Source organism: Kogia breviceps, chromosome 3, assembly GCF_026419965.1.
Source record: "Kogia breviceps isolate mKogBre1 chromosome 3, mKogBre1 haplotype 1, whole genome shotgun sequence".
Taxonomy (NCBI): domain Eukaryota; kingdom Metazoa; phylum Chordata; class Mammalia; order Artiodactyla; family Physeteridae; genus Kogia; species Kogia breviceps.
Genome location: NC_081312.1, coordinates 12,802,927 through 12,819,245, shown reverse-complemented (window position 1 = coordinate 12,819,245; position 16,319 = coordinate 12,802,927). Strand labels below are relative to the sequence as shown.

General features: G+C 36.4%; 1 protein-coding gene across 3 annotated transcripts in view; it reads right to left on the bottom strand.

Annotated features, from left to right (window-relative positions):
- Window positions 1–16,319, bottom strand: part of PPP4R3A (protein phosphatase 4 regulatory subunit 3A) — a 41,972-nt gene that overhangs the window by 17,782 nt on the left and 7,871 nt on the right. For 2 of the 3 annotated variants that reach the window (XM_059059319.2, XM_059059320.2), the window contains exons 2-4: window positions 7,796–7,851; window positions 4,651–4,749; window positions 58–675 (exon numbers count right to left, since the gene is read on the bottom strand). In XM_059059319.2, the coding sequence (XP_058915302.1) occupies window positions 58–675; window positions 4,651–4,749; window positions 7,796–7,851 (773 nt within the window). The remainder of the gene's footprint in view (window positions 1–57; window positions 676–4,650; window positions 4,750–7,795; window positions 7,852–16,319) is intronic. The other variant, XM_067027890.1, reaches the window with a different exon arrangement.

The window sequence follows — 16,319 nt, the reverse complement described above, 5'->3', positions numbered from 1 at the left end:
CTGCTGAAGGCAATCAGTATCTTTTTAAGTAGGAAAAAAAAGAATGATCTAACTCACCTGTAACATACCAACAATTTCTACCTTATTGAAAAAGATAAAAGAGTGAAGTGTTGATAACATATTTTCTTCAAAGACTGAAGGGGTAGGTAGAACCATGTCTTGTATATACTGAACTCTGTATGTCTGATGAATTTTTTGTTTCAGCTCAGGATCTGATATGGGAATCACTTCTTTAAACTTGGCTGTTTTTGTTAGAAATTCCCTATGTTTTCGTGGTTGTGATAAAGCAGGATCATATTCTAAGCATCCAATGACGTCCATTATACATTCCTCAGAGAACATAACTTCAAAAAGAGCAGTTCGATTCAAGAGGAAGATGCCTTTGATAATTTCATACAAGTGGTGCAGTCCTTCAATATTTTCCAAATCCTCACACACATGAAAAAGCTCTAAGAGCTTTTTAATGTAACCCTCATTTTCCAGTGCTAGTGCAAGTTTTTCACGACGCAGGGGGGAAGGTAAAGATGATGCCACAAGTTCTGCAATTTCCTCAAAGCGACTTAATTCACAAGATGGCAATTCTAAACCTGGCGATGACATATCATCAAAACGCTCCTCTTCAGACTCATCTACAAGGTCCTGAGTGATGTCCACTGACGGGTCCTTTCCTTGAACCTAGTAAACAAGATTTATGATAGCTGACAAAGTATAATCAAAGCAAATCTAAATGATATTCTTAGATACAAGAGATGTTATAAGAAAACTATAATGATAATTTTCAAGTTTAGGACTAGACAAACTTTAAGTCTTCAAACTTGACACCGGTGCTTTGTGACCACCTAGAGGGGTGGGATAGGTAGGGTGGGAGCCAGATGCAAGAGGGAGGGGATATAGGGATATATGTATAGCTGATTCACTTTGTGATACAGCAGAAACTAACACACCACTGTAAAGCAATTTATATTCCAATAAAGATGTTTAAAAAAAACAAAGCTCGACACAAATGCCTACTTTTCTAAACACATTTCTACAAATAACATACACTTTCGATTTTAAGGAAGGAAGTTCAAAGTTCAGAAATGGAATGAGCTTTCTTATAAGTACAACGTTTACCAGCAACGGAAACATTCTAAAGATCCACTAAACTAACTGTGACTGTGACTGTGACTTACAGTGCCCTGCAGACGCATAATATATAGAGGCCTGATGGTAAAACATCCACTCACATTTTATATCCATGGCCCTCTTTTCCAACAGACCAGGGCAAATCTCAGAGACACTCCTAGCACTGTGCTCTGGTAGAGCCACCCAACTCTTCAAAGTTTAAGTAAAATTCAAACAAATGCTGTGACCATAGAAAATATATATAATTGTAAGCAATAAGAAAAATATTCAGTATCAGTTAATTTAGAAACCAAGGGCCAAGAGCATTTACAAACTGGCTGTGGACCAAAGTAGGTCACTGATTTGGTATGAAAACGCTGGCTGGTAGCCCAAAATGATAATTAAGAAAAACTGAGTGGGAAACAAGTGCACCCACACAAAAATAAAACCACATAAAAAGTAACTGCAACCTATGTGTAGTAGAGATATCCCCTAGGAATACCTGCTTAAAGTTAAGTAACCAAACCATGGAAGTTCTCCTTTCTACACACCCAAACCTATACCTCTCGTGATCCCCTAGAAGCTCTAAAGTTTGTCATAAACCCCAACTTTATGTCAGTGTAGGGGCTCTAATAATAAAAAGATAACTTGTAAGTCTTCACAGTTTCTGTAAAGTCTTCACTTTACATTTTAAGGTAAAAGAAAATTTTTACAAAAGGTCAAAGACATATTTTGGAATGAAATGAGTTTTGCTATCTTGGCCCTGTAATTTGAGACACTGCCACTAAACCAGCCCAAAAGGCCAAGCTGAATGGCAAAGGGATGGAAAAATTAGGCCTTATGTGAAATGACCAACAAACTGAAATTGCTTAGCATGGTTAAGAGATGTTGATGGATACTAGAAGGGAAGAAGTCCTGGACTAAATCTAGAAAAATGCTGCAAGGCAATACCGTCTTGACCTTAACCCAGTGGGCAGCACCACTAAAAGGAGGCTAGGCACATTCACAGCTTTTACCTGGCATGGTCTCAAGCTGGCCCTGGATTTTTTTAAATTACATAAGATCTCATCATAGCTTTAGACTCCTAGTATTCAAGCTATGGCTCTACCTATAGAAAAATGGTAGGGGTTTGTTTACAAAACCAATGATAAGGGATGAGAGCCCTTACTATAACGAAAAATGCCATCTTCTGGAGTTAACTTGCAAATACGAAGGCTGAACAGGTAATCAAAAAGACCTGTGTTTAGGAATTTGATCTGCTCAGGGAAAGAGTAATACTGGTGAAACTGTAATAATCTGACAAATATGTTTCAGTCTTACTTTCAGAAGAGAAGCAATAGAAGAATGAAAATTTAAAAAGGAAAGTAGACTAAGCTAGAAGAGAGAGCTTTCCTTATGAGAAATAATAAATCTCAGAAGTCAATCTGGACAGATATGAAGAAAATGAGAATGTGAAGATCATAAAGATATAAAAAGGAAAAAGAGATGCACCCAGACATAACTGCTATCAAGGAGAGTACAAGAAAATGTGGAGATTTTTTAGATGTTTCTAGATGAAAAAATGATGAGTTCAAGAAACAGAGAAACATATAAGATCTCAGAGAACAAAATATAGTAAATTCCCTAAAATAAGCCAGGATCCAGAAATTAACTGAGAAGTACAGTCAGGATCATAAGAGTCACTGAGAAATGACATCTTGAACATAAACTATGTAAAAGTTGGGAGGTGAAGATCAGAAAGGAACAAAGTAGGCAGTGATTCCCAGGAAAGTTACTGTAGAGAAAAGTACTCAAGTACTACTACTTGTGCCCCAAGAGAAAACGACGGAAAAATTTATGGTGTTACAGACTAAGGAGAAGTATAATAAAGCTCCGACAATTTTAAAGGAGAGCCAGGCATGATGGTAAAAGATTGAGTCCAAGTCTGAGTTAAATATTGACCTAATAAAAGATTTTGTCCAGGGTGGGACTGTTCATCTGAGAAAGGTGAAAGAGAACAAGATTTGTCTTAATAGCTAGGGTGCTTTCAGCACCACCCTGAGCTCATTAATCTCTTCTCTTTCTATGGAAGAACTCCACATGACAAAAATCTCGAGGAACATGCTGTAAAAACAACTGTATGAGACAGAAAGCAAAGAAAACATGAAGAAAGCATAAATACAAATGTTAGTTTTTCACATGTTAAGAGAAGGAAAGGAACAGCTTAACAGGCAGGTTAATTTATGAAAAGCTCAGCTGAGTATAATTATATAGCAGAAATGAATTCTGCAAGTTAAGGAGAAACTGTGCCTCAAGAGCACTGAGGCTTCTCAAGGCAGCGGCTCTTAAACTTCAGGGTGCATCAGAATCACCCGAAGCAGGCGGTGACAAACGAGCCAAACCTGGCCCACCACTTGTTTTTGTAAATAAAATTTTACTGGAAGAGAGCAATGTCCATTTATTTATGTGTTATCTATGGCTACTTTCGCAGTACAACAGTAGAACAGAATAGCTGTTAAACTGTATGGTCCAAAAACCCTAAAATATTTACCATCTTGCCCTTTATAGAGAAAATCTGACCTAGAGGGCTTGTTAAAATAGAATTACTGGTACCTACTCATAGTTTCTGATTCAGTAGATCTGGGATGGGGGTCTCAGAATTTGCATTTCTGTCAGACCCCAGGTCATGCTCATCCTGCTGGTCTGAGGACCACACCTTGAGAACCAATGAATTATAGAATCTCCTGAAAGTTATTTATTCTCCAGATAAAATAAACATGAAGATAGAGAAAGTGTCCTTAGGATGTAATGGTCTAAGTAAGTCCATAACAAAAACCAGTGATTTAGCCATCAGAGCACATTAAAAAATGACCATTCTCAAAAGACTGTGGAGATTTTATCACTAGACTCAGGTACTAGAACCACTAGGGAATTCCAGAATCAATTGAGAACATGCATGATGACGTTGAAGAGATAGTCAAGAGCCATAAGAAGTTACTGAACAAGGGATAACACGATCAGACTTGCATTTTTAAAAAGATCACTCCAGCTGTGGTACAGATTTGGGATGAAAGCAATAAACCAGGCAACCAATGATGGTGGCTTAGTAAACTAATAGCAATGAAAATGAAGATAAGTGAATGCATTTAAGACTTACAATTGAGGGACTGAATGAATATAGAGGATGAAGGAAGGATAAACACGTTTCTGGCTTCAGCAACTGGGTGGCATTTACTGAGATGAGAGAGATAGCTAGGAGAATGAACAAATCTCAGTGAGATTACATTCAGTTTTAGACTATTAAATCTGAGATGCTAGTCAGCACTCATGGAGGAGCTCTCAAAGACAGCTGGATATAAAACTCTGGAGTTCAGAAAAGGTCTGGGCTGGGTAGATTAATGTCAATAAACTACTTCCTATAAATCAAGCTTTTCACAGACAGCAGTGAATTTAGAAGATCTATATGAAATGTGTCTTTATTTAAAATTTGGGGCATTAGCATAAAGCACAGCAAAAAACAAAATGCTTAAAAATTAAGCATGTTGATTTTCTGATTTGTAAAATTACCTGACATATTTTCTCCCAAATTTCATCACATCCAGCTTTTTCTTGAAAGCTAAGAGCCAAGTCATAATTTTCTGCTTCAGACCACACAATCAAAGTGTCCTTGAGAGAAAAGAAGTCTGAATGATTAACATGTATTATCACAAACTACTTCAAAGTATAAGGCAAATGAACAAAGCAATAGGGAATTGAGAACAGTACTCATTTTTACTTTTCGTAACATTGATGTCAGTAATTTCCAATGCCTTTTGGCACTTCACTTTATCCAATCTATAAAATGAAAACAACGTTCTCCTTAAGGAGAAGTTGAACCAATATATGAAAAGCACTACAAATTGAGCACATAATCTAAATATATCAAAAGATACAAACTAAACATTATGTCAATCCTTTGCCTGCACATTAAGTTCCATTTTATGCTCTAGTCAAAATGCTCAAAGAGGAAGTCCTGATGAGTATTTAATAACAAGGGCATGTTAGGAGGATGAGATTAATAAAATAAACATAGCTCCTCCTCCTCCTCCTCTCTAATTTTCATTATCGGGTGTTCTTTACCTGGGGCACTTAAGGTCCATGACGCCCTTGAAATTATTGGCTAAATTTGTAATATGTGAGCATTTACCTGGACAGAGGTTTTTGAACTTTTACCAAAGTTCAAGAAGCAAGATGCTCCTACCACCTACCACCCTTTTATTCATTTCATACCAATTTTTGGTTTTTTAATGATAGTAAGTTTAATAAACAGTTTAACAGTTTTTACTAAGATGTATTCTCAGCAAGACACTACAATTATAATACCGAGACCACTTTATATTTCCTGTAGTACAAATAGTCTGTATTCTACAATATGCATGGTATAATAATATTTATAGGGGCTAAGGTATCTTTTTGAAATTACTGACTATAAATAAACACATACACTGTTTCACAGCAATTAACCATTTCAAAAAGAGCCTTCTTCCAGAGGGATCTATGAATCATATTAAGAACTTTTGAATGGCACTAGGGAGAGTTCCATTTGAAAAAGAAGCCTAATGTAACAGCTACCATGTAGCCTTTTTCAAAGTGGTCCAAAGAGACGAATTAGGAGTAGAAATTAGATGTAAACACAATATAAAGAAAAATAATTTAATAAGTAACTGAAAGGAGCCAAGCCAAGGCTGGCTGAGCATCTATTGAAATGATAAAAGTTCCTGTATTGAGGAGAAAATATGACTATATTTTAAGGTATCTTAAAAGATATATGTAATTTCTAATACTTTTCAGTACCTCGTAAGGACACCACTTATTGTACACAAATGGATCCCATGTTTAAAAATTTGTCTGCTAAACTGCATATTTACTCTGTTATTTAACTGTTAATCATGAGACCATGTCTCTTAATGAACTAAAGTGATGCCAGCCAGAAGTAAATAAACAATCCTGATTAGGCTGTGCAGCATTACTACGAGGATAAATCCACAAGTCTTACTCAGAATTTTAAAAAAGAGCTCAAAGACCCCTTTTTATTATCTTCAAGAACTTCAGAAGATCATAGATCCCAGGCAAGCAATCTGTTCCAGTGACTGAATAGCTGTTCCAGCTCAAAATAATTTACATTAACATTGTAAGATCAACATGTCAGAAATTAGTCAGTTGGCCTCAGTTTCGTCTTTAAATAAATGGGATCATACTGTTTTGAAAACCAGTAATAAGGTAAGATCTATTGGAAGAAGTCTAAAACCACTATCACATTAGTAATAAGTTTAAGACAATTGTAAGCAACTACTCTGTTACAATGTATATTCAGAATCATTTGGAGGCTTAAATCAGGGCACAGCTAGAAATACGCTCTTAACTATCCATTTGACAAATTCATAAGTTTGAAAATTTTTAGGAATTACTCTTCTGTTTTCCTTGAAGAGCTTTATTTTCACCAAATCGTCCTGGCTTGCTTATCATCCAACAGCCTATAGGTTAAGACATATAGATTTGTTCATTCATCCTCAAAATAGACTTGATCTTTTCTTTTTCTTAGGATGTGCTTTTACTCTTCAGCTGACTGAAAACTCAAAACGTGAGTTTCTGTATAGAATATCAAAACCAAATAATACTATAGTCTCCAGCCATTGCAATCTAACCTGACAGTTTTCTTAAGAACACCAAATGCTACAAAGTGTATTTAATAGACCACTGAACCAAGAAAATATTTCATTTTGTACCAATACCTGTTGGGCAAATAAATCACCATTAAATAAATTTAGGAATAAATATCAGACTTCTTATGTACTATCTGTGTGACCTCAAGCAAGCCACAATCTTCAGGCATCATCTTATGTGCAAAATAAAACTAACTTCCCTCTAGTAGTATTTTAATGGTCAATGATGAAGCAAAGCACTTTATAATTTATTTATAGTTATATATTTATAAAGTAATATAAATATAAATGTGTTGGTAGTATATTTTACTTTATTTTATATATGCACCTTCAGGGCAATAAGGGAACTGATACTGATTTCATTGAGTTTGTAAAGCACTCAGTATTATCTACATGGGTATATTCTGAATAAATACCAATTTTGATGACAGTGCTTGTAAGTATTAAGTGAGAGATTTACTTTCAGATATCTCTTGCATCAGAAGGGTACAAGAAAGAGAGTGTACTCAAACTGAAAGTTCTTAAAAAACTGTTACATCATTATAAAGTCCCAGTCAGGCTATATAAGAAATCAGATTCGTATTTATACTGAGTTGCTGTATAGAGATATGAATGTTCCTCCTGCACTAGCATTTACAACAGTGAAGGAAGGAGTTTCTACCATTTAGTTGCGTTAGTAGCTGTTTATTCCATCAGTGGTCACTTTTTAAATTCTCTTTAGGTAGAAACAAGAAAACTGTGTTGTTTTAGGTTTTAACTTTTGAGAATAAGGCTCAGTTAGTCAAATATCTAGAACTTAGCTTAACTTGAAGCAAGTTTTTTTTAATTATTTAAAATGACTGCTTTATACATATAGAGATTGGTAGAACTGGATTTTAGAATTAAGACTGGCAAAGCATCTTATAATCTACTCCAAAATTTTCATTGTAAGGAATCAGATGGCAAATTTTCATTTAATCACCAAATCGAGAGGATAATATGCAAGATAAAGAACATCTTCAAAATTTTACCTGTTGTTTCTGGTATGCAGTATTAGGATTTATTTTGGACTCTAAAAGTAGAGAACCTAGGAAAGAGGAAAAAAAAAACAAACACATTCCATTATGTAACTGTAAAGCAGCAAAATTATATTCCCTTACACACACACACACATTTCGTTTTTTAAAGGATTGATGCACATACAACTTCAGTTGAGGAAATATTATTTTAAAACAATACGAATTTAAATATAATAGCCTATAACCTAAGAAATGCTTGCTTTGTACATGTTTACTTTTAACAAAACAGACATGATCATCTAAAGAGTGGGCACTAGATGGTAACAGAAATCTAACAACTCCTGGGCAGCAGAAGGTGGTGAAACAGCACAGTGTGAAGCCAGATGATCTGAGATTAAATCTCTGATATATACAGTATTATTGAGAGAAATAACTTAAAACATGCAAATAAAGCATTATAAATAAAATCTGGTCTCTCTCAAGACTGAAAATAAGAATTCATTGGTAAAAGTCTGAAAACATTAAGGATATGATCCATTGCCCAAGTACATCCCCAAATTATGATTCACCTTCAGCAAGTCTTATATTTTCTGTTTAATACAGGAATCACACTTCTCCATCTTCAAATTATCAATTTACTTCTCAGAATAAGCTAATTTGCACATTTCTGTTTTTCCCCAGCAGTATTGTAAGACTCAAGGTATTAGAAAATAAATACTGCTTTGTGACAAAGAGCAAAATTTTTTTAAAAATTATTTTATTTAAGTATAGTTGACTTACAATGTTGTGTTAATTTCTACTGTACAACCAAGTGATTCAGTTATACATATATATATACACACATATTTTTCATATTCTTTTCCATTATGGTTTAATCACAGGATACTGAATATAGTTCCCTGTGCTATACAGTAGGACCTTGTTTATCCATTCTGTATGTAACAGTTTGCTCCTCCTAACCCCCAACTTCCAATCCATTCCCTCCCCTACCCCATCTCCCCCTTGGCAACCACAAGTCTGTTCTCTATATCTGTTAGTCTGTTTCATAGATAAGTTCATTTGTGTCATATTTTAGATTCTACATATAAGTGATATCATATGGTATTTGCCTTTCTCTGTCAGACTAACTTCACTTAGTATGATAATCTCTGGATCAATCCATGTTGCTGCAAATGGCATTGTTTCACTCTTTTTTTTTTTAACAGCTGAGTAATATTCCATTGTATACAGGTACCACACCTTCTTTATCCATTCACCTGTCGATGGACAGGTTGTTTCCATGTCTTGGCTATTGTAAACAGTGCTGCTATGCACACTGGGGTGCATGTATCCTTTCAAATTAGTTTTCTCCAGCTATATGCCCAGGAGTGGGATTGCAGGATCATATGGCAACTCTGTTTTTAGTTTTTTCAGGAACCTCCATACTGTCATCCATAGCACCTGCACCAATTTACATTCCTACCAACAGTGCAGGACAGTTCCCTTTTCTCCACACCTTCTCCAGCATTTGTGGGGGTTTTTTTGGTGGTACGCGGGCCTCTCACTGTTGGGGCCTCTCCAGTTGTGGAGCACAGGCTCCGGACGTGCAGGCTCAGCGGCCATGGCTCACAGGCCTAGCCGCTCCACGGCATGTGGGATCTTCCCAGACCGGGACATGAACCCATGTCCCCTGCATCGGCAGGCGGACTCTCAACCACTGCCCCACCAGGGAAGCCCAGCATTTGTTATTTGTAGACTTTTTAATCATGGCCATTCTGACTGCTGTGAGGTAGTACCTCATTGTAGTTTTTATTTGCATTTCTCTAATAATTAGCAATGTTGAGCATCTTTTCATGTGCCTGTTGGCCATCTGTATGTCTCCACAAAGAGCAAATTTTAAGACTAAACATATACCTCTCCCCTCCTCAACCAATTCCAATTTAAAGCCAAGTTCTGACCCAAAATACTTGAGAAAAAGCATTTTCTCTGCAGCTGTCTCTCATCCAAAGCTTTCAACTCTTCTCATATTACATTTAACAGTTGCTTTATCCATTCCAAATAGTGGCTAGACACTGAGAAAAGGGTTGCTTTATCCATTCCAAATAGTGGCTAGACACTGAGAAAAGGGCACTCTTTTAACATTTCCAAATTTGACTAGTTTTGCCTTTATGTTAAAATTTGTTTACTAATTTTATGATACCGCCCCGTGTTAGTAATTTACTGACCATTCACTACTATGTGCTGGTAATGGTGCTCAGTGACACTGAATATATATAGTAAAATACCAGTATTTGCCAAGTTGCAGTGACTTAATTTGCAAACACCTTGTGCACAAGAAAGCTTCCCACTTTACTTGAATCTTTCCAGTGTATATAGCACAGGTGAACTGCTTAACACAAAGTCTGTCTCTTATCCTTTCTGTACTTAAGGTAACTAAACAGTCTCCCTATTTTCTCCACCTGTACTCCCAACACCCCATTTCTTTAGGCTCTTTTTACTATTTTTGGCTCACTGAGGTTCAGACAAATATTCTCACATTCTGGAGGAAGCCTGATTACTCTTCTTCCCATTTTTCCAACTTTTGCCGCAATAATCAAAATAAACTTTCCAGTGTCCCTTAATTTTCTTTATGCACAATCCTCGCATTTTTATTTTGGTAATTACTAAGAGCTATCTAGTGATACATTTATAACAAGAAAAAGGAGCAAGCAAACGAACTCAATGTCTAGAGTCCCTTAAAAGTATTAAAATTTCCAACTATCTCTGTAAAAATTCTTTCACTGTTTGTTGTTTAATTACTAGAACAAAAATTGCACCCTATCATTTACCAACGAAATCACAAAGTATGTCAAGTACCTTATGGATCAAACTTTTAAAAGATGAGTCATGGCATATAATCATATTCATAACACGGGTTTCTATGAGAAAATACATTCCAAAAACCCTACTTTGAAATATATCATGTCCTCAAAAACAATCCATCTGCAGAAGACTACATAATAGTGAAACAAATGGATTACTTTATAACATATTTCAGAAGATGCAAGAGATCTAATGTCATAGAACCAAACTGAGTAAGTAATGTCACCTTAAAACTCAAACTGCACAAAAGCACAAAGGAAAAATATCAGACATCATTGATAAATGATGCTAACTGGACATAATCAAAATAAACTTCTGTGCTATAAACAATACCATTTAGAATGTGAAAAGAACCCACAGAATGGGCAAAATTATTTGGAAATCATATATCTGATAAGGGACATGCATCCAGAACTCTTACAACTCAATAATAAAAGTAACCCAATTTAAAAATGGGCAATGGCATAGGAGCACCTCAATACATAAGGCAACTACTAACAGCCATAAAAGGGGAAATCGACAGTAACACAGTCATAGTAGGGGACTTTACACGCCACTTTCACCAATGGACAGATCATCCAAAATGAAAATAAATAAGGAACACAAGTTTTAAATGATACATTAAACAAAATGGACTTAATTGATCATTATAGGATATTCCATCCAAAAACAACAGAATACACATTTTTCTCAAGTGCTCCTGGAACATCCTCCAGGATAGATCATATCTTGGGTTACAAATCAAGCCTTGGTAAATTTAAGAAAAATGAAATCGCATCAAGTATCTTTTCCGACCACAACGCTATGAGACTAGATATCAATTACAGGAAAAGATCTGAAAAAAATACAAACACATGGAGGCTAAACAATACACTACTTAATAACGAAGTGATCACTGAAGAAATCAAAGAGGAAATCAAAAAATACCTGGAAACAAATGACAATGGAGACACAATGACCCAAAACCTAGGGGATGCAGCAAAAGCAGTTCTAAGAGGGAAGTTTATAGCAATACAATCCTACCTTAAGAAACAGGAGGTGCTTCCTTGGTGGCGCAGTGGTTGAGAATCCGCCTGCTGATGCAGGGGATGCGGGTTCGTGCCCTGGGCCGGGAGGATCCCACATGCCGCAGAGCGGCTGGGCTCGTGAGCCATGGCCGCTGAGCCTGCGCGTCCGGAGCCTGTGCTCCGCAACGGGAGAGGCCACGGGAGTGAGAGGCCCGCGTACCACAAAAAGAAAAAAAAAAAAAAAAAAAAGAAAGAAACAGGAAACATCTCAAATAAACAACCTAACCTTGCACCTAATTAGAGAAAGAAGTACAAAAAAACCCCAAATTTAGCAGAAGGAAAGAAATCATAAAGATCAGATTAGAAATAAATGAGAAAGAAATGAAGGAAACGATAACAAAGATCAATAAAACTAAAAGCTGTTTCTTTGAGAAGATAAACTAAATTGATAAACCATTAGCCAGACTCATCAAGAAAAAAAGGGAGAAGACTCAAATTAATAGAATTAGAAATGAAAAAGGAGAAGTAACAACGGACACTACAGAAATACAAAAGATTATGAGAGATCACTACAAGCAACTCTATGCCAATAAAATGGACAACCTGGAAGAAATGGACAAATTCTTAGAAATGCACACCTGCTGAGACTGAACAAGGAAGAAATAGAAAATATGAACAGACCAATCACAAGCACTGAAATTGAAAGTGTGATTAAAAATCTTCCAACAAACAAAAGCCCAGGACCAGATGGCTTCACAGGCGGATTCTCTCAATCATTTAGAGAAGAGCTAACACCTGTCCTTCCCAAACTCTTCGAAAAGACAGCAGAGGGAGGAACACTCCCAAACTCATTCTGTGAGGCCACCATCACCGTGATACCCAAACCAGACAAAGATGTCACAAAGAAAGAAAAGTACAGCCAATATCTCTGATGAACACAGATGCAAAAATCCTCAACAAAATACTAGCAAACAGAATCCAAGAGCACATTAAAAGGATCATACACCATGATAAAGTGGGGTTTACTCCAGGAATGCAAGGATTCTTCAATATATGCAAATCAATCAACGTAATACACCATATCAACAAACTGAAGGAGAAAAACCTTATGATCATCTCAATAGATGCAGAGAAAGCTTTTGACAAAATTCAACACCCATTTAAGATAAAAACACTGCAGAAAGTAGGCATAGAGGGAACTTTCCTCAACATAATAAAGGCCATATATGACAAATCCACAGCCAACATGATCCTCAATGCTGAAAAACTGAAACCATTTCCACTAAGGTCAGGAACAAGGCAAGGTTGCCCACTCTCACCACTCTTATTCAACATAGTTTTGGAAGTTCTAGCCACAGCAATCAGAGAAGAAAAAGAAATGAAAGGAATCCAAATCAGAAAAGAAGAAGTAAAGCTGTCACTGTTTGCAGATGACATGATACTATACATAGAGAATCCTAAAGATGCTACCAGAAAACTACTAGAGCTAATCAATGAATATGGTAAAGTAGCAGGATACAAAATTAATGCACAGAAATCTCTGGCATTCCTATACACTAATGATGAAATTCTGAGAGTGAAATTAAGAAAACACTCCCATTTACCACTGCAACAAAAAGAATAAACTATCTAGGAATAAACCTACCTAAGGAGACAAAAGACCTGTATGCAGAAAATTATAAGACACCAGTGAAAGAAATGAAAGATGATATAAATAGATGGAGAGATATACCATGTTCTTGGATTGGAAGAATCAACATTGTGAAAATGACTCTACTACCCAAAGCAATCTACAGATTCAATGCAATCCCTATCAAACTACCACTGGCATTTTTTACAGAACTAGAACAAAAAAATTTCACAATTTGTATGGAAACACAAAAGACCCCGAATAGCCAAAGCAATCTTGAGAACAAAAAATGGAGCTGGAGGAGTCAGGGTCCCTGACTTCAGACTATACTACAAAGCTACAGTAATCAAGACAGTATGGTGCTAGCACAAAAACAGAAATATAGATCAATGGAACAGAATAGAAAGCCCAGAGATAAACCCACATACATATGGTCAACTTATCTTTGATAAAAGAGGAAGGATATACAGTGGAGAAAAGACATCCTCTTCAATAAGTGGTGCTGGGAAAACTGGACAGGTACATGTAAAAGTATGAAATTAGAACACTCCCTAACACCATACACAAAAATAAACTCAAAATGGGTTAAAGACCTACATGTAAGGCCAGACACTATCAAACTCTTAGAGGAAAACATAGCCAGAACACTCTATAACATGAATCACAGCAAGATCCTTTTTGACCCACCTCCTAGAGAAATGGAAATAAAAACAAAAATAAACAAATGGGACTGCCACTATGGAGAACAGTATGGAGGTTCCTTAATAAACTACAAATAGAACTACCATACGACCCAGCAATCCCACTACTGGCCATATACCCTGAGAAAACCATAATTCAAAAAGAGTCATGTACCAAAATGTTCATTGCAGCTCTATTTACAACAGCCAGGACATGGAAGCAACCTAGTTGTCCATCAACAGATGAATGGATAAAGAAGATGTGGCACATATATACAAGGGAATATCACTCAGCCATAAAAAGAAATGAAACTGAGTTATTTGTAGTGAGGTGGATGGACTTGGAGTCTGTCATACAGAGTGAAGTAAGTCTGAAGAAGAAAAACAAATTCTGTACGCTAACACATACATATGGAATCTACTAAAAAAAATGTCATGAAGAGACTAGGGGTAGGATGGGAATCAAACACAGACCTACTAGAACATGGACTTGAGGATATGGGGAGGGGGAAGCTGGGACAAAGTGAAAGAGTGGCATGGACATATATACACTACCAAATGTAGGGTGGATAGCTAGTGGGAAGCAGCCGCATGGCACAGGGAGATCAGCTAGTTGGTTTGTGACCACCTAGAGGGGTGGGATAGGGAGGGTGGGAGGGAGGCAGACGCAACAGGGAAGAGATAAGGGAACATATGTATATGCGTAACTGATTCACTTTGTTGTAAAGAAGAAACTAACATACCATTGTAAAGCAATTATACTCCAATAAACGTGTTAAAAAAAAAGGGGGGCAATGGATCCGAATAGATATTTCTCTAAAGAAGATATACAAATGGACAATAAACATGAAAAAAAGCTCAAAGTCTTTAGTCATTAAGGAAATGCGAATCAAAACCACAAAAAGATAACCATTTTACACCAGGTAGGAAGCCTATAATCAAAGACAGACAATGACAAGAGCTAGCAACCATGTGGAGAAATTGGAACCCTCATACATTTTTCTTGTAGGTATATAAAAAGGCATCCACTTTGGAAAAATTTGGCAGTTCCTCAAAAAGAGTGAGTTAAGGGCAATTCCACTCCTAGATACATACAAGAGAAACGAAAACATCTGCCCACACAAATCTGTGTACACATACATTCATAGCAGCATTATTCATAACAGCAAAAAAGTGGAAACAATCCAAATGTCCAAAAACTGATGAATGGGTAAATAAAATCAAATACTATTCAGCTATACAAAGATATGAAGTTCTGATCCATGCTATAACAGATGAACCTTGAAAACATAAGTTAAAGAAGCCAGTTACAAAGGACCAAATATTTTAGGACTGCATTTATATGAATTGTCCAGAATTGGCAAATTTAGAGGATTTGTAGATTAGTGGCTGTTTAGGACTGCGAGGAAGGGGGAACAAATGGGTAGTGATTGCTAATGGGTACACGATTTCTTTTAGAGGACAGAATGGTCTCTCATTGTGGTGATGGTTGCATAACCCTGTGAATATACTAGAAAATACTGAACTACACACTTTGAATGAGATGGCATATGAATTCTGTTAAAAAAAAAAAGCTAAAGTGTAAATATTCATACAATATCATACAGCAATGTTAATGCATGAACCAAATATATGTAAATGCAAAAATGTATATAAATCTTACAAACATAAATGAAAGAAGCCTCAGACAAAAGTATATACCATAAGTCCATTTACATGAAGTTCAAAAAGTGGCAAAAATTAATCTATGGTGTTAGAAGTTAGGTTGTTGAGGGGAAAGGGAGAGATAGTGACTGGAGACATGAAGTAGGCTTCCAGAGTGCTGGTTATGTTGTTTCTTCGTCTTTGTGCTGGTTATTTTGTGAAAAATTCATCAGGCTGAATACTTATATGATTTGTGTACCTTTTTGATGTATTATACTTCAAAAGTTTTTTTTTTTCTTTTTTTTTTTTTTAAGTTTAAGAGAAGGGGTAAAATGACACATGGCATAGAGGCAGGAGCTATCACTTCAAGTTGTGATTTCATGAAACACACACCTGGGACTTCCCTGGTGGCGCAGTGGTTAAGAATCTGCCTGCCAATGCAGGTGACACAGGTTCAATCCCTGGCCCGGAAAGATCCCACATGCCTCAGAGCAACTAAGCCCGTGCGCCAGAACTACTGAGCCTGCGCTCTAGAGCTCGTGCTCTGCAACAAGAGAAGCCACAGCAATGAGAAGCACGCACACTGCAACGAAGACCCAACACAGCCAAAAATAAGTAATTTTTAAAAAACACACAAAAAACCACACACACCTGACTTGGCAACTGCTAAAACAAAACACCAACACCAACTATTATTTTTTGAGTACAAGTTTTTTTGCTTTTTTTTTTTTTGC